The sequence below is a fragment of the Bubalus kerabau genome, chromosome 17 (assembly GCF_029407905.1).
Source record: "Bubalus kerabau isolate K-KA32 ecotype Philippines breed swamp buffalo chromosome 17, PCC_UOA_SB_1v2, whole genome shotgun sequence".
Lineage (NCBI taxonomy): Eukaryota > Metazoa > Chordata > Mammalia > Artiodactyla > Bovidae > Bubalus > Bubalus kerabau.
This window is the reverse complement of record NC_073640.1, coordinates 54,273,853-54,301,851: the sequence shown is the minus strand read 5'-3', so window position 1 is coordinate 54,301,851 and position 27,999 is coordinate 54,273,853. Positions and strand designations below refer to the sequence as shown.

The window sequence follows — 27,999 nt, the reverse complement described above, 5'->3', positions numbered from 1 at the left end:
AAGCCCCAGGCCACGCGCGGAGACTACTCCGCAGCGCGCGCCACCACACAAGTGCTAGTTCTCTACCCTCCCGATGGCAACAGGGCTTTCCGCGGGGCCGCGCCAGACTTTCTGAGACTGTTGATTGGTTGTAGTCGCGGCCAGCCGGCGGCCAATCAAACGGGGGAAAGGTGACATCACTTATTCTCCTTCCCTCCCCCCGCAAACTTCCCTACTCCCAGCTACCAGCAGCAACAACCACGTGGGGGAGGGGTAAGAGAGTAGAACCCGGTGAGGTCATTGCACCGCCCCGACTGCTGCTGATTGGCTACGGGGCTCGAGGGTGGCGGTTGGCTGCTCCTCGCACCTCCCCCTTGTGCCGCTACCGCCGCCACTGAGAGGAGCCAGCAGCGACGCCAGAGCCGGGAGTCCGGGTGAGTCGGGGCCCTGGGTCTAAGATGCTCCTGGCGTCCAGTGAGACTCACGAGGAACTGCCCTTTCGACTTTTTCTCCTCGCACGGGTTCTTCAGAGCTCCAGGCACTCTGTCACATGGGAGTTGTAGTCTGCCATGTACTGTCGACTATGGGCCAGAGACGTAAGAAGACTACCATTCCCAGCAGGAATTGCGACCAGCCGGTCAACAAACGCTCAGGCCACGCCTTCTAAGCCTGCTCATTGGAGAGCCGGTCCCTTAGCCCCGCCTTCTTTCATTTCATTGGCTACTGTCCTTCATAGAGGCTGGGTTCCGGCCTAGAGTGCAAGACGACTGGGTACTGTATTCGTCATTCTGAACTAAGACAGACTACGGTTGGTCAACGTTGATGTCCATCACTTGTTGTAGGGCAGGACCCTAGGCTGATCGGGCGGTCGTAGGCTCAGGTTGGTGTCGGTCCCAGAGGGAGGCCGATCTTGGACTTTGGCCCCTCCCCCTCGCGCTGCCGGGTGGGCACGATTGGCTGTGGCAAGCGTCGCTCGTCATTGAGAGGCGGAGCCGACCAGGCTCTGAGTATCTACTGGCCTAGGACGGCGCCGGTCAGCGGGGTTGTGGCCGCTGATTGGCTGACTGCTCCAGCTGTTGCAGGTCCATTCACCATTTTGTGTGTTGGAGTAAAAAAAAAAGGGAGAATCGAGAGGGAGAGCCGGAGGGGGGGCGGGGAGGGACCGGACCGGACCGAGCCGGGGCCACGGCCCCCCGCCCCGAAACCCCGCTGAGCCCGAGGTGAGGGGCGGGGCCAGGGCTGACACAGGCAGGGGGGATTTGGGGTGCTGGGGGCCGAGAGGGGACAGGTGGCAGGGACGGGGAAGGGGTACAGGGGAAAAGGGGTGAGTGGGATGGTGGGAAGGTGGGACGGAGTAGAGGAAGTGGTGGGGAGAAGGAGTGACAGAAAAAGGGTGACAAGGAGGGGGTGGGTGGTGGGCAGAGAATTGGTAACAGGAATGGAGGGGTGACAGGACTAGATCAGGGTGACAGGGAGAGAGAGGGGACAGAGTTGGAGGGGGTGACAAGGAGAGGTGATGGGGGGAGAAGGTGACAGGTCTAGAGATGGCTGACATGAGAGTGACTGGGAGGAGGGGGTGACAGAGATAGATGAGGGTGACAAGGAGGGAGTGACAGAGGAGGGGGCCTAGGGCCTGCGAAGAGAGAGGTGGAGATAGAGATGGTGACAGGATGGGAAAGAGAGTGGCAGAGACGCTGGTGTCAGGAGGCCTGATGGGAGCAGAGGACACGAGACCCTGAGAAGCCTGGGCTAGCCTGAGCTTCAGGAGTTATTGCTTCGATTCTGAGGGAGGTGAGGGCCCAAGAGGGCCTTGGGTGGGAGTTATCCTGAGAGGGTGGACAGGAAGAGAGTAGGCCCCAGGGGAAAAAAAGAGGCTTGGTTTCTGGTGTGAAGAACTTGGACCAGGCAGTGTGGTTGTAAGCCCTGGGTGGGGTATGCAAAGGTTTGTGTTGGGCCCGGTCTCAGTGCCCAGGATGGTGGCCCAGCGGGTCAGTGGGAGAAGGTGGTGGCTGTCCAACTCCCGGATACTTGGGTGCCTGCCCCATTATGAGAAGCCCCAGGGCCCCCAGCCTCTGCCCGAGAGGACCCCAGGATTGGCTCAGAGAAGGGGCAGCCTGGGACTGCAGGCTCCTAAGCAGCAGCAGGCCCCAAGTGGGAGAGCATGAGGTCGGGGTCCCGTAGGAGCCTGAAGGCTGAGTCAGGGGTGCCTCGGATCTTCTTTGGCTTATGGTCCTGGGTCCCCCAACCCTCCCCGGGGCCCCCCTTTTGGCCTCTCAGGTTCTTTTAGTCACTTCAGAGTAAAGTTTTTTCCCTTCTCTTCTCTCAGGGCAGCCTGAAAGGGGGCGGGCAGTAATGACTGTTCAGGAAGTGGGTGAGGTTGGCCTGCTGGGCTTGTCCTGCCGTCTTTGACCTTCTCCCACTTACCCCCACCTGGAGTCCTAGAGCATATTTGGGGACCAGGGGGGCCTAGTCGGCTCAGCCACCCTGCCAGAGCCAGCCCGGGCAGGGCGGGGATGCAAGCAGGCCAGAAGGGGGGTGGCTGGGCTTTCGGGTATCACGCTGGGTGCTGTGGGGGGAGGGGCAGGCTCCCATCCAGAGGGACCGTGAAACCCTGGGGTGTAGCCCTGTGTCCCACTATGTGATGTCTGTGTCTCTGTGTGTGTGTGTGCTCTGTGTGTGTGTGTGTGTGTGTGCGCGCGCGCTTATGTACAGCCCTGTGGTAGCACTGGGTATGAGCTCTTGCCCCAGACGTGCCCCTGCCTGTTCTCCGCCAGTATCTGGGGAGATGGCTGTACCTGCCAGGCCTGGGGTGCAGAACAGAGTGGGCAACTGTCCCTTGGGACTTGCAGCTGCCCACTCCTTCCCACAATGCCCGGCCATTCCAGGCTGCCCGGGGCTGGGGTGGGGGTAGTAGAGAGAGGCTCACATCGCAGCCCAGTCACCTCCCTTTCTGTGACTGTGTGCTTGTACATTTGTGTGTGTGAGTGCGTGTGTTCTCTGGGCAGTGACAGTGCAAGGAAGCGTGCCCTCTGGATCATGTGACAGGCAGCATACTGAAATGGTTAGGAGACTCTGGGGCAAGATTACCTGGGTCCAGATCTCAGCTCTGCCATTTCCTAGCCGGATGGATGTGGACGAGTGGCTTGATCTCTCTGTGCCCCAATTTCCTCCTGTGTAAATGCGGCTGATGGTAGCACCCGCCTCTTAGAGCTGTGGTGAGGATGCAATGGGTTAATAAAGGCAAGTTTAGCCCAGGGCTTGGCACAGAGTGAGTGCTCCATAGGTGTGAACTGTTACTTTTAGTCGTGGTTCCCTTGAGGCAGTCAGAGTGTGTGCCTGCACCTACTGTCCTCTGCAGAGAAAGTAGAGTATGTGAGGGTTCCCAAGGAACCAGAGCATATAGCTCAGGGCATATGGGTGCCAGTCTGTGTCTGGGTGCCGGCCAGGGCCCACAGGAACACAGCCAGGCGGGAGACCTTGGGGATCATGAAGTTGAGGCAGTAGCCCCAGCAAGTGGGAAGTCTTGGGGGACACTGGGTCTGGGGGGGTTCCTGAGGTTGCTCCCAATGATCCCTGTCTGTCCTCTCACCCGGCAGGTGGACAAAAGATGAAGCCCATGAAAAAGGCGTGCACCAGCCTTCCAGGTTCTGGCAGCAGTGGCAAGTCCCCACCAGCCACCAGGGCCAAGGCCCTGAGGCGGCGAGGGGCTGGGGAGGGGGACAAGCCAGAGGAGGAAGACGACGAGGCGCAGCAGCAACAGCCAGGGCCAGAAGAGGCTGAGGAGGGCGAGGAGGAGGAAGCTGAGCGGGGCCTGGGGGCCGAGGGGCTGCCCCCGGAGCTGCAAGCCGATGACCCGGCCCCAGGCCCAGCTGAAGAACCCAAGGTGGAGGGGGAGGCAGGCCGCTGGGAGCCATCACTCAGCCGAAAGACGGCCACGTTCAAGTCACGAGCACCCAAGAAGAAGTATGTAGAGGAGCACGGCGCCGGCAGTGGCAGCAGTGCAGCGGCAGGTGCCCCTGAAGAGCGGGCACGGACCCCCGACGAAGCCGGCGCCCTGGGGGTGCCTCCACGGCCACCCACCTCCACGCGCTCCTCCTCCACCGACACAGCCAGCGAGCACTCAGCCGACCTGGAGGATGAGCCGGCCGAAGCCTGTGGTCTGGGCCCTTGGACCCCTGGCAGCACCAGCGGGAGCTACGACCTGCGGCAGCTGCGGTCCCAGCGAGTCCTGGCTCGGCGCGGGGACGGCCTCTTCCTGCCGGCTGTGGTGCGCCAGGTGCGCCGAAGCCAGGACTTGGGTGTGCAGTTCCACGGGGACCGGGCCCTGACTTTCTATGAGGGAGTGCCTGGCGGGGGTGTGGATGTGGTTCTGGATGCCACGCCCCCACCGGGGGCGCTGGCGGTGGGCACAGCAGTCTGTACCTGCGTGGAGCCCGGCATGGCGGCCTACCGGGAGGGTGTGGTGGTGGAGGTGACCACCAAGCCCGCCGCCTACAAGGTCCGCTTCGGCCCTGGCCCTAGCTCCCAGCTAGGCCCAGCTGCCCTGCCGCAGCTGCCTCAGCCACCACACCGGGAGCCCGAGGAGGCGGTGTGGGTGGCCCGCTCCAGCCTCCGCTTGCTGCGGCCCCCCTGGGAGCCCGAAGCCCTTCCAAGGAAGCCCCCGGCAGGCCCTGAGGAGGAGCAGGCCGAGCCCGGGGCCACCCTGCCCCCCTGCCCTGCTGCCCTGGACCCGAAGCAGCCTGAGGATGCCGAGGTCTCCAAGATCAGCTTCGGTGGCAACCTTGGGGCTTGTGAGGAGGGTGAGGAGAAGCACCCGCCCGCCCTGGGCACCCCGGCTCTGCTCCCACTGCCGCCCCAGCTCCTGTCACCACCACCCAAGTCCCCTGCCTTCGCAGGCCCAGGCCGCCCGGGTGAGCAGCCCTCCCCGTGCCAGGAGGGGAGCCAGGGTGGCAGCCGGAGCAGCAGTGTGGCCTCACTGGAGAAGGGGGCTGCGCCGGCTGCCCGGGCCCGCACACCCCTGACAGCAGCCCAGCAGAAGTACAAGAAGGGCGACGTGGTCTGCACGCCCAACGGAATCCGAAAGAAGTTCAACGGCAAGCAGTGGCGACGGCTGTGCTCGAGAGACGGCTGCATGAAGGAGTCACAGCGGCGGGGCTACTGCTCCCGTCACCTGTCCATGCGAACCAAGGAGATGGAGGGCCTGGCGGACAGTGGCCCGGGTGGGGCCGGGCGGCCGGCGGGCGTGGCAGCCCGCGAGGGCAGCACCGAGTTCGACTGGGGGGATGAGACGTCACGGGACAGCGAGGCCAGCAGCGTGGCAGCCCGCGGAGACTCCCGTCCACGCCTGGTGGCCCCCGCCGACCTGTCTCGTTTTGAGTTTGACGAGTGCGAAGCAGCGGTGATGCTGGTGTCCCTGGGCAGTTCTCGCTCGGGCACACCCTCCTTCTCCCCCGTGTCTACACAGTCACCCTTCTCGCCAGCCCCGTCGCCCTCGCCCTCGCCACTCTTCGGCTTCCGCCCCGCCAACTTCAGCCCCATCAATGCCTCGCCTGTCATCCAGCGTACCGCTGTCCGCAGCCGCCACCTGAGCGCCAGCACCCCTAAGGCGGGCGTGCTGACGCCACCAGACCTGGGCCCCCACCCACCGCCACCTGCCCCCCGAGAGCGCCATTCCTCTGGCATCCTCCCCACCTTCCAGACAAACCTGACCTTTACTGTGCCCATCAGCCCTGGGCGACGGAAGACAGAGCTGCTGCCCCACCCAGGGCCGTTGGGGGCCCCCGGCGCAGCGGGTGGAGGAGCTGCCCCAGACTTCCCCAAGAGTGACAGCTTAGACACTGGCGTGGACTCGGTGTCCCACACACCTGCACCCTCCGCGCCAGCCGGCTTTCGAGCCGTGTCGCCCGCCGTGCCCTTCTCCCGTTCCCGCCAGCCTTCACCGTTGCTGCTGTTGCCCCCACCTGCCGGCCTGACCTCGGACCCTGGGCCCTCCGTGCGCCGGGTGCCTGCCGTGCAGCGGGACTCACCTGTCATCGTCCGTAACCCTGACGTGCCGCTGCCCTCCAAGTTCCCCGGGGAGGTGGGCACTGGCAGTGAGGCCCGGGCCGGGGGACCCGGGCGGGGCTGCCGAGAGACCCCGGTGCCCCCAGGGGTGGCCAGTGGGAAGCCTGGTCTGCCCCCACCTCTGCCTGCCCCCGTACCCATCACTGTGCCTCCAGCTGCGCCGACTGCCGTGGCCCAGCCGATGCCCACCTTTGGCCTGGCTTCCTCACCCTTCCAGCCGGTGGCCTTCCACCCCTCACCCGCTGCTCTGTTGCCTGTCCTGGTGCCCAGCAGCTATACCAGCCATCCTGCCCCCAAAAAGGAAGTCATCATGGGCCGGCCTGGGACAGGTAAGAGGTTTTGTTGGAGGGGCTGGGTGAGGGCTCATTTTGTACTGGGCGACTGGCAAAGTGGCTCTCAAGAAAGGTGAGCTCCCCACCCCAGGGGGCATTCAAGGGGAGGCTGGCCTCCCATCTGCACAGAAGTTCCCATGGGAATTCCTGTGTCAGGCTGAGCATGTGGACTTTGAAGGCTCAGTGCAGTGTTTCCAGAGGCCTCCTGGTTGGGGTCTACCAGTCAGCAGAACTTTCCTGAGAGTGCAGGCTCAAAGCCAGCACCTGCCCCCCCCCCACCCCCCAGTAGAGCTGATGGGGTAACAGAGATGGTAATCATGATGACAACTCTCATGGCCCGAGAACTGACAGGGGCATCACCGTGATAAGCACTGTGAGTGGGTTATCTCTGCTACCTCACACCCACCCCTTAACGTAGCACTCACAGCATACTGAACCTTGCTGTGAGTAGGCTCCTATATTGCTGTGAGTAGGCTCCTATGGAGGAAACTGGGAGTTTCTCGACGATCCAGTAGCTGGGAATCCACGCTTCCACTGCAGAGGACCCTGGTCTGATCTCCGATCAGGGAGCTAAGATCCTGTAAGCTGCTGCATGGTGCAGCCAAAAAAAAAAAGAGGAAACTGAGGTCAGGTTAGTTACTTGCCCAGGGTCATGTGGCTAGTAAATCCCGGAGCCAGCCTTCAAACCCAGGCTGGCTGGCTCATGACCACTTGGCCACAGTCCTTGGTTACAGATGGGAAGACTGAGGCTCCAGTGGGTCCTTCTGCCAGGTAGTGGCAGGCCCAGGCCTGGAGACCTCATCTTCGCTGCTGTACCTGGTAAATAGCACAGGTGTGGTCAGTGCCCTGGCGGGGAGCCGGGGGTGTGGCGGGCATGCCTCCCAAGGTGAACCTAGTCTGGCTGCCCTCAGGACAGGGCGTGTAGGCCAGGGGTTGGAGGAGAAGTTGGAACCTGCAACCCTGGGACAGAAGAACCTCCTGGGAGGCTGATGGGAAGGCTCTGAGGTCAGAAGGAGCACAGCTGAGGACAGCCGGTGTGGCTAGAGGGCTGAGGCCTGGGGTAGGGGGCGAGGCATTTCTGAGATGGGGCTGGAGAGCCATCTGGCCTGGCCCTTGTCAGAGCAACTTTCATGGAGGGCGACAAACCCGTCACTCACCCCTTCCCAAGCATCTTTTTCTTATTTACCTATTCATTTACTGTTGACTGAGGGCCCTCTCTGTGCCTGGCCCTGTGCTGGTTGATGATAAGGACACAGCCCCATCCTCACAGGGCTCATGGTTCCTGGAGTAGACAGACCTGTCTCCAGATAGTGGCTGTCCAGCGTGGTCAGGGCTGGGGTGGTCAGGGAGGACTTCTTGGAGAAGGGGCCATGAGTGCATGCTCAATCGCTTAGTTATGTCCGACTCTTTGCGACCCCGTGGACTAGAGCCCACTAGGCTCCTCTCTATCCATGGGTTCTCCAGGCCAGGATACTGGAGTGGGTAGCCATTGTCTTCTCCAGGGGATCTTCCCAACCCAGGGATCGAACCCCCAGATCTCCTGCATTGCAGGTGGATTCTTAACCGTCTGAGCCACCAGGAAAGCCCTCTAAAGTGAGGCCTGAAGGGTGTGCAGCAGGGAGCCTGGCAAGGCTGGCAGGAGGACCGTCAGGTAGAGGGAAGAGTTTGTGTAAAGGCCTTGAGGCGAGAGCCAAAGTTTAAAGGAAGTTGAATCTGCAAAGTCAAGGGCTCTAGACCGTGGCTGAGTGTTGGGATGTGTGGCTGCATAGGTGAGCAGCACATCAAAGTCAGATCATAGAAGGTCCTTCTAAGACTTGAAGGCACTAGGGAACTCTGGAGGGTTGTACCATATAGGGTGAGTTCCAGCCCCTGAGCCCAGGGAAGAAGGAGGTGGACATGTGGATCTTGGTAGGAGCCGCTGTGTCTTGGGCTGGAACAAAGACTAGTGTAGGAAGGAGCCCAGGCCCTGCCCTCACTCAGCTCCAGCCCAGACCCAGGGCAGAGGACACAGGGACAGCGCTTTCCCCTCATGCTCATTTACTGAGGTGTTTTTTGCTCGCCCCTAACGTTGTTACATTTGTTATTTTGTAGCTGATACGAGCAAAATTCCACAAAGTGGGCACAGCAGGGATTTCTGTCCTTAGGCAGATGAAGACACTGAAGCAGAAGGACTCTATAACCATCCCCTTCAGCCCCCCACCCCCCACATTCCTGCAGCCCCGACACTGCCTTCCCATATAGCACCGCTGGGTCATGACCCTCACTGCAGCTGTGTGGGGAGGGTGACCTGAGGCCTACCAGGGTGGTCTGGCAGGGTTCCTGCTACCATTTTCCGGATGAGGAAAAGTGAGGCCCTGACAGAAGGCGGTGGAGGTCACCTGATGGAGGTCACCAGCCAGGGAGGGGAAGGACTGTGTCTTGAATCAGATCTCTCAATCTAGATCACAGGACCCTTGCTACCAGAACTAAGAGTAATAATGCTTTATTGAGTACCACCCATGCATGTGCCTGGCACACTGCTCAGTAAGTGCTCAGTGCACTTTTACTCACTGAGTCGTGATCACACCCCAGCTCAGCAGGACCATTAGTTCCACTGGACAGAGGAGGAAACTGTAGTCCCAGAGGCAGAGTGACTTGCCCGTGGTCACCCAGCTAGGAATAGGGAGAGCCAGGATTTGAACCCTGACTGTTTGGTGCCAGAGCCCATTACTCTCAGTAATGATAACGATAACAATAACAATAACAGTAGCTCGCTTTATTGAGCATATACCACTGCCCAGCCTCACGGATGGGGCTGTCTGATTGAAACTTCCTGACACTACAAAATAGGGATTACCAGTTTCCAGCCCTGTCGTCAGTAGCAGGAGGGGGACTGAGGTTCAGGGAGGGGAGGCCCCTTGCTGGAAGCCACCTGATCGTCAGAACTTGTCCAGTGCCTGTCCTGGCGGTTCTGAGCTGCGCCTCCCTGACTACACCCATGCTGAGGTATCCAGGCTGCCCTCAGGTTCCCAGCCAGTGGGCCCTTTTGTTCTTCTCTCAGAGGCCTCCCTAAAGCCTTGGGAGGTAGGCACCTTGGGGCCTTCTCTGTCTTGAGGCCCAGACACGGCAGACTGTGCTCAGGGGCACAGTGAACCTATCACCCTTTGGCCCGCCCATGCCAGGGCCTGACCCTCTGTCAGGACAGCAGGTGTGAGGGGGTGGCCCAGGGCAGCCTGCCTGCTTCTGCCCCCTGCCAGGCATTTGCTTCCGCTGGGGGACTTGCTGGAGCAGGCGGGCCGGCATTCTCCGCATTCTGTGCATGGCGGGGCCAGCCAGCTGCCATCGCCACCTCCCTCTGACTCTTCCCGCCTGCTCCCCCGGAGAGGAAGCCACCCCAGGGCCTACAGCCCTGGCCTAGGAGGCCAGATGTCTCAGCCTTGTACTTCGCATGGCCTGCCTTCCAGATCCTGGCTTCTGCCTGGGTTCCCCGTATTGACAGGCAGTGCCCCTTTTCCTGGGCCTGTCTTCCCATCTGCCTGTTTGAGCCACTGCGTATCTTGTCTCTCCCTTGGGTGCCTATGTCTGTCTCTGCCCAGGTCTCCATTTCTGCACCTGAGCCTTCCTCTGTGGACTTCTTCTGTCTGGCTTTCCCTGAGTCGCTCTCTATGACTTTCCTGGTTTGTACCTCCTTAGATATCAGTTCTTGTTGGAGCTTTCATTTCACCCTCTTTCTCTTTTGCCCCCCACCCCCCGCCCCAATTGTGGGATTCTATCTCTGGTCCAGCCTTGGCCTACTCTCTGGTCCTCCTCCTCCCATTCTTTAGACAGACCTGCTTTCCCTATCCTAGTCCCCACTCCCACTCTGTGCACATCAGGAACTCTGTTCCTCTAAGTCATTGGAGAGTTGCTAAGCACCAGGTCTCTTGCTCCCTCTTTGGGGAATGTTGGAGTAATGTCTAGGCCTGAAGGCCCCTTCTTGGTCCTTGACAAATTAAATGTCCACTCCTGTCCTGAAAGCTGCTTAGAGTTGTCGGGAACTATCCTACAGACCCATCAACACCCAAGCACCTGTTCCCAAGACAGGCAGGAAGGCGGGGGCTTTGGGGGCCAAGCTAGGAGATCCGGCTGTGGGGGAGCAGCAGGAAAGCAGTTCCTCTGCCCACCCACCTGCTTGAGGGCATGATCCGGATCACCCCTACCACCCCCACCCCCATCACCTTTCAGAAGACACTTTGGTGCCAGCTCCATTTAACTGAGTCCCACGAGTAGTCCATCCCAACAGGCAGAATCTCAGAGACCAAGCAGTATCCACCCACTGTGCTTGGGTGCGTTGGGAAAATGAGGCCCCAAGAAGAGCCAGGGGGGCGGCGGGGTGGGAGTGGGGAATCCTCCTGACTCCGCAGATCCAGACTCTGCCCAACCAGAATTTCTGTTTTGTCTCAAACAATAACCCCCCTCTCTCCCACCAGAAGTACCTCCTCACCTCTCTCCCTGGCCCAGGCTGAGCAGCCCTGGGATAAAGTGGGTTAGAAAGGCATATGTGGATGCAGGCACAGGCAACGATGAGCAGAGGGAGGCCCAGAGCCAGGGGAGGACAGAGGAGAGAGGCAACTCTGGCTTAATGAATGAGGTGATGAGGGAGGTTCAGGTAGGCTTCTCACTGGAAGTGACACTGGAGCTAAAACAGGAAGAATGAATGGATTTCAGGGAAGTAGAAGAGAAGGTCCATCCAGGCATAGGCAGCCACAGGAGCAAAGGCCAGGAGAGGTGAAAGTGCATGGCCTTGAAGTGGCCAGTTGAGGCTGGAGCTGACACGGGGTCTAGGCTTGGCAGAAGGGTGCCAAGGAAGACAGGTACAGCCGAGCCACACTTGAGTGTCAGCCCCGTGAAGAGCCTAGAAACGGTTTAGAGCAGAGGGAAAGGGTTGGATCAGGCTGTCCAAGACCCCTGGATAGGAAGGAGACCTAGCCTGGGAAGAAGAGGGTGAATTACAAGAGAGAGGAGAGAAGAGGCTCTTTTGAGGTAGGAGTGAGTCTTGGAGATTTCTTGGAAGAGCCCCGAGCGCCAGGCACTGCAAGGGGTCAGGCTGCCTCCTGGTGGCGGCGGGTAGCTGGGGTTGCTGGCCCGCGCATGCGCAACGCCGCGGTGGTGTGTGGCCCGCAGCCCCCGGCGCCCGGGCATTAATGGCTCCATTAGTGGCAGGGAGGGAGGCGCATTAGCGGCGACGACGGCGTCTGGCTCCCATTACCACCGGCGGCAGCGGCTGCACCGCAGGCGGCTGGACCCTCGCCTGCCGCGCCGCCGCCTCCGCCCGCACCCCGTACCCTGTTCCCGCTCCGCTTGGGGGCCTGGGCCAGGGAACCCCCGTCTCCCCATTTCGGTGGAAAAGCTAATCGTGAAGCCAGGCAGACCGGGGCTCAAATCTTGATCGTGCCACCTCCTGACTGCAAGATCCTACCCCCTTCTGAGCCTGTTGTACTCGAAGCAGCCAGGGAAGGAGGGTGCATCGGGGGCTTTGTGGATCCAGACCTGCACCCAGTGAGGGCCGCGCCCATTCCCGCGCCCTAGGGGGTAGGCCCGGGGCGTCTGGCCTCGGGTCTTCCCATTGGTCACTGTCGCTCCCGCCGACGCCGATTGGTCGAGATCTGTTCCCCCGCCCCTGCGCCATTAACCCTTGCGCGGCCGCGTTCTCGGGCTGGGTGTGGGGGCCTCCCCCCACCCCCAGCAGACAGTTCGGGTGCCAGCTGGCCCGCGCCTCGCCGCGGCCCGCGTGGGTGTCAGACCGGCCAGGCGCCCGCCCGCCCTCCCAGCACAAAGCGGCTTTGTGGGGCCCGCCAAGAGCTGGCTGGGGGCCAGGCGGCGAGTGGAAAATCTCGTGAGCGCGGGGTTGGGGAGGAGAGCGCAGGGCGGCGCCCCCTCCTCCGCCCAGGCAGTGGCGCCTCCCTCAGCCCGCGCGGACCAGCCCTTTCAGCCCCGGCGCTTGTACACTCCCCCTTGACTCCTTTTTCTACCCCCAAATCCACATCCCTCCCTCCATCCTATCCCGCCCATCTCCCAATCCCTGGGGAGCCTCCCCCACACCTCTCGCTTGCCTCTCTTTCCCTTCTGGTCCCCCTGCCTACCCCAGCCCCACTCACACTGACTCACCCCGGCGCTATTTTTAGGCCCCCATCCCTCCCGAGCAGCACCAGCCCAATCCTGGGCTCGTTCCCCAGGCAACCCTGGCCGTCGCCGACTCCGCCCGGGGTGGGTGGGTGGGTGTGTATGTGGAGAGCGGGTGAGGGGAGCTGGGGACACCGGGGTGGTGAGCCGAGGCGGGGACCCGGGCCTGGAGAGCAGGGTGGGGAGCCGCAGGCGGCAGGGCGCGGTGCCTCTCGGGCTCAATAAACGGGGGCCCGCGAGTTCAGGGCATGTCTGCCTGTCCCTCAGTCTGTCAGCATCCCTGGCTGTGCGCCCCAGGGCTCTGGGCAGGCCTCAGCCTGTGCCACCCTGGGTGGCAGTTGCTGTCTCTGTCTGGGTTCCTGGTCCCCAGGCTGGGGTGGGGTGGTGCCCTGGGGATTGTTTGGGGCCAAACCTTTTGTGGAGTTGGTTACAGGGTAGTGCAGGGGTGAGCAGCACTGTGGTTCTGCCCATTACCTGCTCTGAGTGAAGGGTGGTGAAGCACTCCCTCTCAGATGGGGCTGAGGCCCTGGTTTGGGGAACCTCCTCAGCATTTTCCAACCAGGGAGGCCCCAATTAGAGTTGGGGATGGCTGAAGACACGGAACTGCTCCCTCTTCTCTACTAATCACCCCCACCCAGGGTTCCTCCATTCCAAACAATGGAAACTAAGTATAGGGCTGGCCCAGTGCCCAGGGCAGGGGGGCCCTTCCCGCCAGGATTCCGGCCCCTCCCTGGTAGGCTGGGCCCCCACTTGGCTGTCCCCTACCCTGTAAGGGGCCTCTTCCCATCCCTCCTCTGTGGGCACTGCTTTCTACCAGATGTGCAACCCTCCCAGATGTCTGGGGCCCTCTTTCCCTCCTGTGCCAGGCTTAGCTCCTTTTCTCACGCAGCAGAAGTGTGGGGGTACTGGGGGCAGGGTTCCTCTGAGCTCAGTCCCTGAGCTGCATTGCAGTGGGGAAGGGGTTAACTTGCCAGGAGGTGACTCACCGGTGGGGAGAGGAGGGGGCAGCCATAGGGAGATAGAGCAGGCCACATTGATTTCAGCCTTGATTTCTGCTTCACATTGCAGTCCCTGGGGCAGTGAGGTAATGGAGGGTCTGAGTCTGGGGCTGCATAGGGAGGAGGGGGTGGTCACCTAATAGTCCCTCTGTTGGTCTCTCCAGGCTCACAGCCAAGAGTCTGGCCCTGCAGTCACTGGAGGTCAGAGGGCTACAGACCTCCCCTTTCCCTCTGGGATCAGGTTACCTGGTTTTTGCCCCCTCTCCATGCCTTCATCTCTGTAGGTGCAGAAGGCTGGGAAGAGTTTGTGCCTGTCACTGATTCCACCTGTGTAGGAGCTCAGTCTCGGTCCATCTGAGCCTGTGCAGTCTTGACCTGCCCAGTTGTGACCCCAGGCCTCTGCCTTCACAGGATGTGACCTCAGGGCCCCCTTGCGTGATCCAGGGCCACTGCCTCTCTGCCTGGTAGGCCCCAGACCTTGTCTGTGACTCTTTGTGTACCCTCTGACTTTTTTATAGTTCATCAGTCTCTCCGAATCTTTGAACATATTCCCAGACCTTTGGATTGGGAGTCTCTGCCTATGTCCACCCTGAGGTTGAATTTTCAGTAGCGGACAGAGCACTTGAGTTGGAGTGCTGGGCTGTTATGTCCCAACTGCATGATCTGCACCATTTATTGTTTCTCTGAGCCTCACTTTCTCATCTGAACAATGGGCATAATAAAGTGTACTTCCCTAGTGATTGTGAGGATTCAACGCACAGGGTCATGCATACAAGCTCCCCAAACGGAGCAGCCCCAGTGTTAGTTTCTCCTCTTCCTTCTTCTGAAAAGAGTGACTCACAACCTAGAGTGGTGGCCCACTGCCTTACACTGTGAGGTGGAGGGCCCCAGGTGGCCGCCAAGTGTCAGGTAGGGTTGCTCAATGATGGTGAACAGCCATGGCACTTTGTATACCTGATGAGCCAGGGTACTGAAGTAGTGCTCACTGGGGTAAGTTTATATAGTGTGTGGGGTCAGTATGATGGCACTTGAGAGAGTCACCTGTGTTGGGATTGGGAGTGCCAGGAAGGCCACGAGTGTTGGTTGTGTTAGAGGGACATAGGGTGTGTGCAGTGGACAAACTGATTGTGATGAGGTGTAGGAGAAAATTCTGCCTGTTTAATATGTCGCATGTTTGTATGATGATTCACAGGGATGTGTGAGGATATGCTTTGATGAAGCATGTATGACAGGGCATGTATGAAATGGGTGATGTGAAGAGGATGGGTGAGCACGAGTGTGACTGTGGGTGGGGCATGATGGACGGTTAGTATGGGAGGTAGTACATTATGTGAGGAAGTGTTTTAGGTGTGTGACTTCGTGTGAGAGTGTAAGAGGGAGGGTACATGTGACCCTGGGCTGTGTATAAGGTAAAGGGTGTGGTAGGAAAGTCTGTCTAGGAGTGTGTGTGTGTGTGAGTTTGTCACTGCTGTTGTGAGAGTTGGTGAGGGCTACATGCAGTTCGTCTGCCTTGCGGGGCCGTGCGCGCCCCAGGTGGGCGTGAGGGAGGTGGGCCGAGCCGCGCGTGAGCGTGTTCCTCGCGCGGACTGGACACACACAAGTACCACCCACAGCCCCGGGCCTCTGCAGCACGGCGCCCCGAACCGCCCCCCTGGCTCGGTGCCTTTACTGCAGTGCGCCCTCCCTGCCGCCCTCCTCCCGCGGTCCCGCCCCGGGCCGGCTTGGGTCCAACCGGAGCCCGCCCCGCCCTGCCCTTATTTGCATATGACTGACGTTCCCCCGGGGCGGCCAATGGGGGCGGGCGCGGCGGGGCCTGACCCGCGCGCGGCGGCGGCAGCCAATGGATTCGCGCGCGGTGGGCCGGGCTTGCGCGGAAGGCCGCGGGGGAAGCGGGGAAGGGGCGGGGGGAGGCGCGGCGGGGGGAGGGGAGCGCGTAGTAGTGGCGGGGCGGGGAGGCGGCGGTGGTTCGGCGCGGGGCTCGCTCGGAGCGCACGGACGCACGCACGCTCGTCCGTCTGCCCGCCCGGGGCCGGAGGCCGACCCCGCGCTGAGCCGCGGGCCCCAGGCCCGGAAAGGCGGGGCGCGGTGCCGGCAGCCGGGGCGCGCGGGGCCAGAGCCGTTACCCGCCGGAGCTGCGAGGGAGGGAGGGAGCGAGCCAGCGAACGGGGAAGGGAGGGGGCCGCCCCCGCGCACGCGCGCCGCGCCCCGCCCCACCTGCCCCGCCCGCCCGGCTCCGCGCGGAAGGAGGGAGAAGGAGGGGGCGGCGCCGATGGCCCCCGTGCCGCGCGCCCCGTGACGGCCCCCGCGCGCGCCGGGGGGCGGGGCGGGGCCGGCGCGCTCTGACCTCCCCCCGCCCCCTGGGCGGCGGGAGGCAGGCGGCGTTGTGCGCAGGCGCGCCCGGCAGAGACCCCCGCGTGGGGCGGCCGGAGGGGGGCGGCGTGGGGGGGGGGGGCATGTGGCAACGGCCTCCAGCTCCCCCCGGGCCCGAGTGGCGGCGGCCGAGGAGCCGGCGGCGGGCGGAACGGCGACGGCCGCTGAGGAGGCGCGAGCCCCGGCCGGGCCCCCCCGCGCCGGACCATGTACTCAGCCCACAGGCCCCTGGTGCCCGCGTCCGGCGCGGCCTCCCGTGGCCTCGGCATGTTCGGTCAGTAGCGCCTGGGCCCTGGGACTGCAGGGGTCAAGATGTCGGGGTGCTGAGTGCAGAGTAATGGTGATGGGGTTACAGTAAGAGAACGGTAGCGGCAGAGTAGAGGGGAAAGTTACAGAGCTCGGCTGGGCCAAGTGGTTAGTGACAGCAGGTGGGAGTGTAGCAGAGTGATAAGAGTGCAGAGTGGGGCGTAGCTGGGGACAGCTGTGGGGTTTAGGTGCGGGGTGGAACAGGTATGTTGTCATAGGAGGTGAAGGGTGCAGAGTACCTTGGTCCGGAGCATGGGTTAGAATCGTAGCAGCGTGAGACCTGGTTCTAGGTGTGAAACAGAGTGGGGAGGCGCTGGGGGCTGTGATTGAGAAGTGGGCTAAGGAGAGGTCTTGGGTTTGTGAGTGAGGCACTGTCTGCTCAAGAGTGATGTGTTTGTGGTGTGCTCTTCAGAGAGAGAGAGGGCGAGACCTAGGAACCTGGAGGGTAGTGCGCTGGAGAGGAGTTCAGGAGGGACAGGAGCAAAGGACGGTCCTCCCATTGTCTGCTGGGCCTCTTCTTTCTCATCCAGCAGAAGATCAGGAGGCAAGATCTTTGTGAAGAGAGGGACCTGTCCAGGTCTCTAAAGGCTCTTGTGGGTTTGAAGGCCCAGCAGGCTTGTGGGGCTCCAGTGCCCCAGTGGTAGGGATGGGATTTTCATAGTATCTAGAGTCCTCTCCAGTGTTGGCTTCTTTGTCCGTCTCCTGTTGCCTTGATGTCTACTTCTTGTTTTGGCAGCATCTCACAGAAGCAGGTCTTGAGGCCAGTGTCTCCCATAGGGGCTCCACGAGGCTAGCCTTCCAAAGGCATTGGTTGGGGGGGGTCAGCTGAGGTCAAATTGATCTAGATCAGGGGGAGCCTGGAGTGATGGGGACCGGGGCTAGGGCGTTTTCCTCCTGTCTTCATGGTCTTCCCCTAGCAGGGGCCTTTTCTGTGGGTTCCACTTTCCCCAGGGAGCTGGCAGTGAGAAGGAGACCCACTGCCAGCCTGGGCCAGCCCCAGGAGTCCAGCCAGGGGTGGGCCGCAGCCTCAGGCTGGCTCTCTTATCACCCAGCACCTGGAACAGAAGCTTGGCCCCCTGGTGCGGGAGGTACCTTCCTGTGCATATTCTCAAGGAAACACCTGGCGCTGTTGCCTTGCCTGGGCAGGGTCCCATAACAATTCTCTTGTCTGCTCTATTGTCCCTGCCTTTTCTTCTGAGGAGCTTACCACACCCTCCCATCTTTCTGGGCAAGAGGGCTGGCCACTATGCTGGAGGGAAGCGCAGGAGTTTCAAGTGAGGGAGGTGGGGAGGCCTCTTCACAATTAGTAGACTTCTCTCTGAGGAGAAAAGAGAAGGATGCTGGAGCCACCAGTGCCCAGCCTGGGAAGGGCAGGTCTGGGTCCCTGGGGTCTGTGGTAGGGGGAGGGAGGCAAGGAGAAAGGCCTGAGATCCTATGCCCTGTGGGTAGTAGGGAGAGGAGGGAAGGAGAGGAGTGGGAGAGGAGGTTGGGCCATCTGCTTCAAGAAAAGAGAAAGGGAATGTGGGGCCAAGCTGAGGGGCTCTGTCGGATGAGGCGTGGTGACGGGAATGGGTGCGACTGGGGGAGGGTCTCCAGCCTCGCTAAGGTCTTCAGAGAGTGAGATGGCAAGCAGACATGGCCTGGTTTGTGACAGGAGCCAGTTGTGCCTCTGGCCTGGTCCCTGGTGGCAAGGCTGGTGGAGGTGGAGGTGGGGGAGGGCGTGGGGTGTGAGGGCTCTTTCCCTGCTTCTGTTTTTGTTCTTATAAATCTAGAAATCTGTCAGCGAGGAGCTCTTCCTGAGTGATGTCGCATGCCCGAGCCCAGGGTGCTCTGGGATGGGGGAAGAGGGTGTAAAGAAGAGGGGGCGGCGCCTTGTCCAGGGTGGAAGAGAGCTTGCTTTGGGTGGAGGGGGGTGTCAAGGCCCAGCTCTCCTGCCGCACCACTCAGCTGACTCCTTCCTACAGTGTGGACAAATGTGGAACCTCGCTCTGTGGCCGTGTTCCCCTGGCACTCCTTAGTCCCCTTCCTGGCCCCCAGCCAGCCTGACCCCTCTGTACAGCCAAGTGAGGCCCAGCAACCTGCCAGCCACCCCGTGGCCTCCAACCAGAGCAAAGGTGAGGGGCGAGGGGCCGTGGGGAGGCCTGGGGATGGGGTCCGGATGGCCCCGGAGCCCTCTGACTCGCCCGCTGCTCTGCCCCCAGAACCTGCTGAGTCGGCGGCCGTTGCTCACGAGCAGCCACCGGGCGGGACAGGGAATGCTGACCCGGGGCGGCCCCCTGGAGCCACATGCCCTGAGAGCCCAGGGCCCGGACCCCCCCACACTTTGGGGGTAGTAGAACCTGGGAAGGGCCCCCCTCCCACCACGGAGGAGGAGGCCCCTGGACCGCCAGGAGAGCCGCGGCTGGACAGCGAGACAGAGAGTGACCACGACGATGCGTGAGTACCCTGAGGCCTGGGACCAGGGAGGAGGGGGCGTGGCCGGAGACTCAGCTCTCCCTGTCCCCGCTGCTCTGTCTCCATCACATTTCATTCCCCACAGCTTCCTCTCCATCATGTCTCCTGAGATCCAGTTGCCCCTGCCGCCCGGGAAACGCCGGACCCAGTCCCTCAGCGCCCTGCCCAAGGAACGAGACTCCTCTTCAGAGAAGGATGGACGCAGCCCCAACAAGGTGTCTCATCTCCACCCGTCCGTCCCCAGCTCACCCTGAGGCCACCCAGCCCATCCTCCGGGTTCTAATAATCCCTTGCGGGCCGGTGTCTTCTGCAGCGGGAGAAGGACCATATCCGGCGGCCCATGAATGCCTTCATGATCTTCAGCAAGCGGCACCGGGCCCTGGTCCACCAGCGCCACCCCAACCAGGACAACCGGACTGTCAGTAAGATCCTGGGCGAGTGGTGGTACGCCCTGGGGCCCAAGGAGAAGCAGAAGTACCATGACCTGGCCTTCCAGGTAACGCCGCCACCTCTCGGCTCCTCAGCTTCTTCCTGTCGGGCGAATGAGTGAAGGGTCTCCTTGCCCTTTCCTGCTAGGTGAAAGAGGCCCACTTTAAGGCCCACCCAGATTGGAAGTGGTGCAACAAGGACCGGAAGAAGTCCAGCTCAGAGGCCAAGCCCACGAGCCTAGGGCTGGCAGGAGGGCACAAGGAGCCAAGGGAGCGGAGCATGTCGGAGACAGGCACTGCCGCTGCCCCCGGAGGTCAGTGAGCCCCTCTGCCCTCTTCCCTCCTGTGGGCCACCAGTCTCCCCTTCGCTTGCTCAGCCCGCTTCCCCAGAAGCTCCTTTCGGCTTCATTCCTTTTGAGCCCCTCACCGCAAAGGCCCTGACACTGAGCTGTGGTGAAGGAGTCAGGGAGGTCCAGGGAGGTCACACATCCAAACAGAAATCTCATCATCAAGTGCCATTTACTGAGCATTTACTACGTGACAGACACTTCTTAGAGCGTAATGTCTAGCATTCAAAACCAAAGCCCGTTTTCCAGATGAGGAAACTGAGGCTCAGAGAGGCAGAATCACTTACTTCAAGTCACAAAAAACTAGGAAGTGGCCGAGTCTGAATTTAAACCCCAGCTTGTTGGCTCTTAGGGCCGCAGTCAGAAAAGGCCCTTATTGGCTACTGCTACTGACTGAGAGTGTCTATAGAGTGCACTGCTCTGAGGCGCTTTTCTGGAGATCCCTTGGGTTCTGGGCCACAGTCCTGCGAGGGATTGTTCCTTTTGCTCTGAGACCAAGGAACAGAGGCTCAGACAGTCCAGTGGCTGTTGGTTAAGCACTGCTGCATGTACCTGTCTCCAGGCTTTTCTCCTCTCAGAAGGGCTGCCTCCCAGGGAGCAGTGGGCTCATTCCTCAAAACCCCAGAGGACAGGAAGTAGTGGGAAATGCTGGGCTGGTGGGTGGTGCCTCTCTTCTGCCTGGTGGCCCAAGAAGTCCCACCTGCTTCCACCCAGTGTCTAGAAGTGTCTGTGGACGTTTTGGCCAGCCTAGGTGCTGGTAGCAGGCTTCCTGACTGTAACCCTGTCTCTTTCCCGCCCTGCAGTGTCTTCAGAGCTCCTGTCTGTCACGGCCCAGACACTCTTGAGCTCGGACACCAAGGCTCCGGGGAGCGGCTCCTGTGGGGCAGAGCGTCTGCACGCTGTTGGGGGACCTGGCTCAGCCCGGCCCCGCGCATTCTCCCACAGCGGGGTCCACAGCCTGGATGGTGGGGAGGTAGACAGCCAGGCGTTGCAGGAACTGACTCAGGTCTGGAGGGCAGGCCGCAGGGGTAGGGGCAACGGGCAGGGAGGGAGGTGACTGCCCTGGCTGAACTCGCCCTGCACTTGCCCTGCAGATGGTGTCTGGCCCTGCGTCCTACACTGGCCCAAAGCCCTCCACCCAGTATGGGACTCCGGGCCCCTTTGCGGCGCCTGGGGAGGGAGGCACCCTGGCAGCCAGTGGACGGCCCCCACTGCTCCCCACCCGGGCCTCCCGTTCCCAGCGTGCAGCCAGTGAGGACATGACCAGTGATGAGGAACGCATGGTCATCTGTGAGGAGGAGGGGGACGACGATGTCATTGGTAAGCTGTCTCAGGACCCAGAGTCCTAGCCGGGGAGCAGCAGGCTCAGGTTGGGAAAGTAGGTGGAAATTTGGCTCAGGTCCTTAGGCCCCTTTTTCTTCACTTCCCCATTTGTTTGTGATCCTGGGCCTGTTCAGTTCAGGCCCTACCGAGGTAGTCCAGCCCTGCCCTCGAGAAGCCCCAGGTCAGGGACTTCCCTGGTGGTCCAGTGGCTAAGACTCCATGCTTCCAGTGCAGGGGGTCCAGGTTTGATCCCTGGTCAGGGAACTAGATCCCAAGTGTCGTGACTGAGACCCAGTGCAGCCAAATGAATAAATGTTAAAAAAAGAAGAAGCTGCAGGCCAGACCGGAAGCCTGAGGACAGCAGCGTGGCTGGGCCACTGGGGCATAGATCAGGTGCCGTTCCCTGCTCAGGGTCTGGCGGCAGGCAGGTGGGCACACCTGGGCTGAGGAATAGCATTCCCGGACAACACTTAGCCAACACAGGGCAGAGCTGAGGCCAGAGCCAGGCTTCAGACCCTCTGTTCTGGGCAGCCCCGCGCCCAGCCCTTTGCCAACACTGTTGCATCTGCTCCCTCAGCTGACGACGGCTTCGGCACCACTGACATTGACCTCAAGTGCAAGGAGCGGGTGACTGACAGCGAGAGTGGAGACAGCTCTGGGGAGGACCCGGAGGGCAGCAAGGTGAGGGCTTGGGACTTGCTGTTGTCTGGTCCACGTGTCCTGGGTGGGAGAATGTTCCTTTTCTGTGTGTCAAGAAGGGGGGAAGATTAAGGCCCAGAGAGGGCGAGCTATTTGCCCCATGGGCGTCTCAGCCTGGATGAGTGGAGGCCTTCAACTGGCCTGGCTGCCAGCAGGACATGGAAATGGGGATGGGCAGGGTGTGGGTATCCAGGCTCCCCTGACATGCTTGTGTCTCCTTTTTCCTTCCACACAGGGCTTTGGCCGGAAGGTGTTCTCGCCTGTGATCCGTTCCTCCTTTACTCACTGCCGTCCGTCGCTGGACCCTGAGCCTCCAGGGCCCCCAGATCCACCTGCAGGCTTCGGCAAAGGCTATGGGCCCACCTCCTCTGCATCCTCGCCCGCTGCCTCCTCCTCCTCAGCCACCACCTCCTTCCCACTGGGCTCAGGGACCTTCAAGGCCCAGGAGTCAGGTCAGGGCAGCACCACAGGCCCCCTCCGTCCCCCACCCCCTGGAACTGGGGGCCCAGCAACACCTTCTAAGGCCACCCGGTTTCTCCCCACGGATCCTGCCACCTTCCGTCGCAAGAGACCTGAAAGCGTGGGCGGCCTGGAGCCACCAGGCCCCTCAGTCATCGCGGCGCCTCCCAGCGGGGGAGGAGGCGTCCTGCAGACACTGGTCCTGCCCTCAAACAAGGAGGAACGGGAGGGCAGCGGAGCTCGCGTGCCCTCAGCCCCAGCACCCTCGCTGGCCTACGGGGCCCCAGCAACCCCCCTGTCCCGCCCGGCTGCCACCATGGTCACCAACGTGGTGCGGCCCGTCAGCAGCACTCCTGTGCCCATCGCCTCCAAGCCTTTCCCCGCTGCCAGCCGGCCCGAAGCGCCTCCTGGTGACACAGCTGGCGCCAGGACTGAGGCGGGCACTGGGTCCCGGGCACTGGGGGGCTCCCCGCTGGGCGTCAGCTTAGTGTATTCGGACAAGAAGTCAGGAGCTGCCACCTCCACGGCCCCACACCTGGTGGCTGGGCCTCTCCTGGGCACTGTGGGGAAGGCGCCGGCCACTGTCACCAACTTGCTGGTGGGCACCCCGGGCTACGGGGCCCCAGCGCCACCTGCTGTCCAGTTCATTGCCCAGGGGGGCCCTGGCAGCGGGGCGGCTGCAGGCTCTGGGGCCAGTGCTGGGGGTGGCCCCAATGGGCCAATGCCCCTGGGCATCCTGCAGCCGGGTCCCCTGGGCAAGGCTGGGGGCATCACCCAGGTGCAGTACATTCTGCCCACGCTGCCCCAGCAACTGCAAGTGGCACCGGCCCCTGGGACCAAGGCAGCGGCGCCCGGCGGCCCTGCCCCCACCACCAGCATCCGTTTCACCCTCCCGCCGGGCACCTCCACCAACGGCAAAGTCCTGGCTGCCACCGCACCCACTCCTGGCATCCCCATCCTGCAGTCCGTACCCTCCGCCCCGCCCCCCAAAGGTGAGGCCCGGGCCGGGCAGCACGAGGAGCGGGCCCCAGCTGCTTCCGCTCCTGTGTGACCACCTGCTCTCCTGTCTCTTAACTTGCAGCCCAGTCAGTGTCTCCTGTACAGGCCCCGCCCCCAGGTGGCTCAGCCCAGCTGCTGCCCGGGAAGGTACTCGTGCCCTTGGCCACCCCCAGCATGTCAGTGCGGGGAGGCGGGGCCGGCCAGCCACTGCCCCTGGTGAGCCCGCCCTTCTCAGTACCTGTACAGAACGGTGCTCAGCCACCCAGCAAGGTAAGGGCACCTCAGTGGCGGCCCCTTGCTCCTGTCCCTTGCTCCTCCCTTCTGGGCGTTGGTCTCTGCGTCCCGTGGTTTTTGTGTCTGCCCGTTGTTCGCTCTCTTCCTTTTCTCCCCTTTGGTGTCTGGGTTTCTGTCTCACTGTCTGGCTTGATGTCTCTGAGCATCTTGATTCTGCTCTCATCGTTTGTCCCTTGTCCCTTCTCTGTGTCTCCAGCCTCTCGCTGTCTTTTCCTTAATTTCATCCTCCCTAGCCCCAGCCCGATGTCTCCCTTCCATGTCTCTGCTGAGATCCAGCCTCCAAGGTCTCAGGCCTCCCCTGCCTCACTCTGGGGCCCCAGCTCAGCTCCGCCTATGGTTCCCTTGCCCGCAGATCATCCAGCTGACTCCGGTGCCTGTGAGCACACCCAGCGGCCTGGTGCCGCCCCTCAGCCCGGCCCCACTCCCCGGCCCCGCCTCGCAGCCTCAGAAGGTCCTGCTGCCCTCCTCCACCAGGTACAGCAGTTGAGCCCTCATCTGGGAGTCAGCGCAGGGGAGGGTTTCTGGGGGGCCGGCTCTCCTCACGCCTTCCCCTTGCCTCTCCCTGTGGCAGAATCACCTATGTGCAGTCAGCAGGTGGGCATGCGCTGCCCCTGGGCACCAGTCCTGCGTCCAGTCAGCCTGGAACAGTCACCTCGTACGGACCCACGAGCTCGGTCGCCCTTGGCTTCACCTCACTGGGGCCCAGTGGCCCCGCCTTCGTGCAGCCCCTGCTTTCAGGTGAGGAGTGGGCCTGGCTGGCATCTGGGGACCACTGGTGGGGCCGAGGCAGCCCAGGCCCTAACTTGGTCTCCTGCCTCTGCCGTCTCTCTCTCCACAGGCCAAGCCCCACTGCTGGCTCCTGGCCAGGTGGGCGTGTCGCCCGTGCCCAGCCCCCAGCTACCTCCCACCTGCGCAGCTGCCAGTGGTCCCGTCATCACAGCATTTTACCCTGGCAGCCCCGTACCCACCTCCTCAGCACCCCTGGCCCAGCCATCCCAGGCTCCCCCAGGCCTGGTCTACACTGTGGCCACCAGCACCACCCCACCTGCTGCCCCCATCCTGCCCAAGGGCCCACCGGCACCCACTGCTGCCACCCCGGCCCCCGCCAGCCCTTTCCCTAGTGCCACAGGTGGGTGTCAGGCCAGGTGAGGACGGGCTGACTGGGTGGACCCAGGGGATGGGTTCCTGTCAAGCCTGGCTTAGCAAATATTCTCTACACCCACAGGCTCCATGACCTACAGTTTAGTGGCCCCCAAGGCCCAGCGGCCCACCCCTAAGGCCCCCCAGAAAGTAAAGGCGGCCATCGCCAGCATTCCTGTGGGCTCCTTCGAGGCTGGTGCTCCTGGGCGGCCAGGCCCTGCACCCCGGCAGCCCTTGGAGCCTGGCCCAGCCCGTGAGCCCCCAGCGTCCGAGTCAGAGCTTGAGGGGCGGCCAGCAACACCAGCCCCTCCACTGCCCCCCGAGACCTGGACTCCCACAGCCCGGAGCAGTCCCCCGCTGCCCCAACCTGCTGAGGAGCAGGCCAGCACCAAGGGCCCTGAGACCATGGTGAGTGCCCAGCAGCCTGGGGGTGGCCACCACTGCTTGGCTCTGCTCCTCTGTCTCCTGTCTGCCCTTCTGTCCCACTGCTCTTCCCTCTACCCGTCTGAACCATGCCCTTATGGGTTCTCCTCTGGCCTTGGGCTTGTATGTCTGCATGACTGGGTCCTGCCCACAGTTCTATATCTCAGCGGTCAGCATCCATCTCTGTGATCCCTCTCTGTTTCTGGGTCTTGCCCTGGTGAGTCTGACCCCAGTGTTCTCCATCTCCTTCCCCACCCCACCCTCCAGGCCAGCAAATTCCCCAGCTCGTCTTCAGACTGGCGTGTCCCCGGGCTGGGCTTGGAGAGCCGGGGGGAGCCTCCCACCCCTCCCAGCCCGGCCTTGGCTCCAGCCTCAGCTCCTGGCAGCAGCAGTGGCAGCAGTGAGGGCGGCAGTGGGAGGGCGGCCGGGGACGCCCCCGAGCGCAAGGAGGCGGCTGGTGCCGGCAAGAAGGTGAAGGTGCGGCCCCCGCCCCTGAAGAAGACCTTTGACTCTGTGGACAAGTGAGCATGGGCTGGGGGACTGGGTGGAGCGTGCGGGTTGCTGGGAGAGGGGGCAGCTGCAGGCGGGGGCAGAGGAGGTGACCCTGCCTGCTCTCCAGCAGGGTCCTGTCAGAGGTGGACTTCGAAGAGCGCTTTGCCGAGCTGCCTGAGTTCCGGCCTGAGGAGGTGCTGCCCTCGCCCACCTTGCAGTCTCTGGCCACCTCACCCCGGGCCATCCTGGGCTCCTACCGCAAGAAGAGGAAGAATTCCACTGGTAGGCAAGCACCAGGTGCCCGGGGGAGGTGGGGGACAGATGAGGCCCCTCAGGGGCCTCAGCACGGCCACTGAGCCTGCTTCTGTCTGAACAGACTTGGACTCAGCCCCCGAGGACCCCACCTCGCCCAAGCGCAAGATGAGGCGGCGCTCCAGCTGTAGCTCGGAGCCTAACACCCCCAAGAGTGCCAAGTGCGAGGGCGACATCTTCACCTTTGACCGCACAGGTGCCGGCGTGGTGGCAGGCAGAGCTGTGGGGGACCCAGGGCCTCCAAGAGGGGTGGAGTCTCAGGACAGGGTTAAAGGTGGGAGAGTGAGCAGGAGTCGCTGAGAGCAAGGACAGCAGGCCAAGGGTGGGTTCTGGAGGTGTTCTGCTTTGTTGGCTGTGCTGGGTCTCCGTTGCTGCACGGCCTTTGTCTAGTTGCGGCGGGCGGGGTCTGCTCTCTAGTTGAGATGCTCGGGCTTCTCACTGCGGTGGCAGCTTTGCTTGCGGCAGAGGACAGACTCAGGATGCAGCGGTTTCCGTAGTTGTGTCTTGAGGGCTTAGTTGCTCCACGTGGGACATGTGGGATCTCCCCAGATCAAAGTTCGAACCCACGTCCCCTGCGTTGGCCAGTGGATTCTTTACTGCTGAACCACCAGGGAAGCCCGGTTCTGGAGTTTCACAGGCCCCTAAATTCCCACCTGACCTTGGGCAGGTTCCCTCTCTGAACTCCATTGTGAGACAGGATTCAGTGAGGGCTGAGTGGACCCTTGCACGGTGGCAGGAGGCTTGACCGGGCTCCTTGTGCTGCTCACAGGCACAGAAGCGGAGGACGTGCTCGGGGAGCTGGAGTACGAGAAAGTGCCCTATTCGTCGCTGCGGCGCACCCTGGACCAGCGCCGGGCCCTGGTCATGCAGCTCTTCCAGGACCACGGCTTCTTCCCATCAGGTGAGCACAGCTGGGAGTCTCAGGGCGGGGGACTTGGAGGGGGCCTACTTACTCATCTCACCCTGCCCTTCTCCCTCTCCCCACCTGCCCCTGCTGCCCACAGCCCAGGCCACGGCAGCCTTCCAGGCCCGCTACGCGGACATCTTCCCCTCCAAGGTCTGTCTGCAGCTGAAGATCCGTGAGGTGCGCCAGAAGATCATGCAGGCGGCCACTCCCTCAGAACAGCCCCCGGGAGCTGAGGCCCCCCTCCCTGGACCGCCCCCCACTGGCACTGCTGCTGCCCCTGTCCCCACTCCCAGCCCCGCAGGGGGCCCTGACCCCACCTCACCTGGCTCGGACTCTGGCACAGCCCCGGCTGCCCCGCCACTGCCTCCACCCCCAGAGCCGGGGCCTGGACAGCCTGGCTGGGAGGGGCCCCCCCAACCCTCACCACCCGCCTCTGGTCCCTCCACAGCTGCCACAGGCAGGTGAGGGGCTCCTGAGAAGACCCCAGACCCACAGTACCCCCCTCAGGACATGGACAGTATGTTAGGTGGCAGGAATGGGGGGGCAGGATGGTTGCCTCCTCCCCAGTAAAGCCATTTCGTCCTTTCCAGTTGGGGGCGAAACGAGGCCTGCTCCCTTGTCTACCCCCTCCCCCGACAGCTCCCTCCCTGTGATGGGGGCGACTGAGGGGAAGTGGGGCACAGTCTCCCTCCATCGAGCCCCTGTATATAACCTGGAGTGTGTGACCTTCAGACCTTTTCACTTGTACTTTATGCAAAATGGCTCGTGTGAGGGCTGCCAGCTGGAGGGTAGTGTGGGCCTCGGGCCACAGGGAGGTGCCTGTGGAGTAGGGGGGAGTTCATGTACCCCTTTTTTCCCCAGAGGGGCTGGACTCAGGTTAGCTTGGGGGTGGGGGCTCCTGCACTTTGCCACAGGCACGGGGAGGGTTCTCTCCCTACCCCCTCTGCCCTCCCAACTTGGGTTGTACTTTCTAAGAAGGTGATTCCCCCACCCTTGTCCCCATCCCCAGAACAAAACATGTTGATCATGTGCAATATTTCTTACTGTGCTGAGAAGACGCAATGACCGAGATTAAAGCTGTTTAACACACCTGTGTGGCTGCTAGCTCTCAAGGGAGAAAGGATGTGGGTCATACCAGTCTGGCCCCCAGATGGCCATAGGGTTACAGGCTTTGCCCCCAACCACTGTGAGGAGCGGGATGCCATTCCAGTACCATCCCCTACATCAGTGGAACCTGGTGGGCAGAGTCATGCCTACTCAGCCATTCGGCCAGGCATGGTTGGGGAAGGCCTTTGACTGGGTGCTGTGAGAAGGGCAGTTCACCCTTGATGTTCCAGGTGAACTCGCAAGGTCTGCACCAGGGCGGGCACTGGGTGGGAAGCTGGTGGGTCAGAGTGCCTCCCTGTCCCCAGTGGCCCCTGCTGCCCCTGTGTGGCCTGAGCCAGCACTGCAGCCAAGGCCGAGGAATCCTCTCCTGGTTTCCGGCTCTATCATACAGCCCTGGAAAGTGCTTCTCTGGGGAGACAAGACCCA

The 27,999-nt window shown here is 62.3% G+C and overlaps 1 protein-coding gene across 5 annotated transcripts; it reads left to right on the top strand.

Moving 5' to 3' along the window:
- Window positions 1-185: 185 nt before the first annotated feature.
- On the top strand, window positions 186-27,555 carry CIC (capicua transcriptional repressor). 5 transcript variants are annotated; one of them, XM_055551410.1, is made up of 21 exons: window positions 186-413; window positions 3,576-6,371; window positions 18,154-18,303; window positions 18,391-18,625; window positions 18,729-18,858; window positions 18,957-19,139; window positions 19,220-19,385; window positions 20,222-20,424; window positions 20,513-20,738; window positions 21,319-21,422; window positions 21,676-22,891; window positions 22,981-23,168; window positions 23,545-23,666; window positions 23,764-23,930; window positions 24,031-24,321; window positions 24,418-24,740; window positions 25,023-25,276; window positions 25,375-25,529; window positions 25,624-25,755; window positions 26,329-26,460; window positions 26,564-27,555. In XM_055551410.1, exons 2-21 carry the CDS (start codon window positions 3,587-3,589, stop codon window positions 26,929-26,931), a joined length of 7,530 nt encoding a protein of 2,509 aa, XP_055407385.1. In that variant the 5' UTR covers window positions 186-413; window positions 3,576-3,586; the 3' UTR covers window positions 26,932-27,555. The 5 variants fall into 5 exon arrangements, with proteins under 5 accessions (XP_055407385.1, XP_055407386.1, XP_055407384.1 ...); XM_055551411.1 differs by lacking the exon at window positions 186-413 and adding an exon at window positions 1,082-1,199 and having other exon boundaries at window positions 25,378-25,529; XM_055551409.1 differs by lacking the exon at window positions 186-413 and adding an exon at window positions 1,082-1,199.
- Window positions 27,556-27,999: the final 444 nt, after the last annotated feature.

Coding starts and splice junctions, on each gene's coding strand:
- CIC (XM_055551410.1), top strand. CDS start 3,587: ATGAAGCCCATGAAAAAGGCGTGCACCAGCCTTCCAGGTTCTGGCAGC. Junction 23,667..23,763: donor CTGCTGCCCTCCTCCACCAG/GTACAGCAGTTG, acceptor TCCCTGTGGCAG/AATCACCTATGTGCAGTCAG. Junction 24,741..25,022: donor CCAAGGGCCCTGAGACCATG/GTGAGTGCCCAG, acceptor CCCACCCTCCAG/GCCAGCAAATTCCCCAGCTC.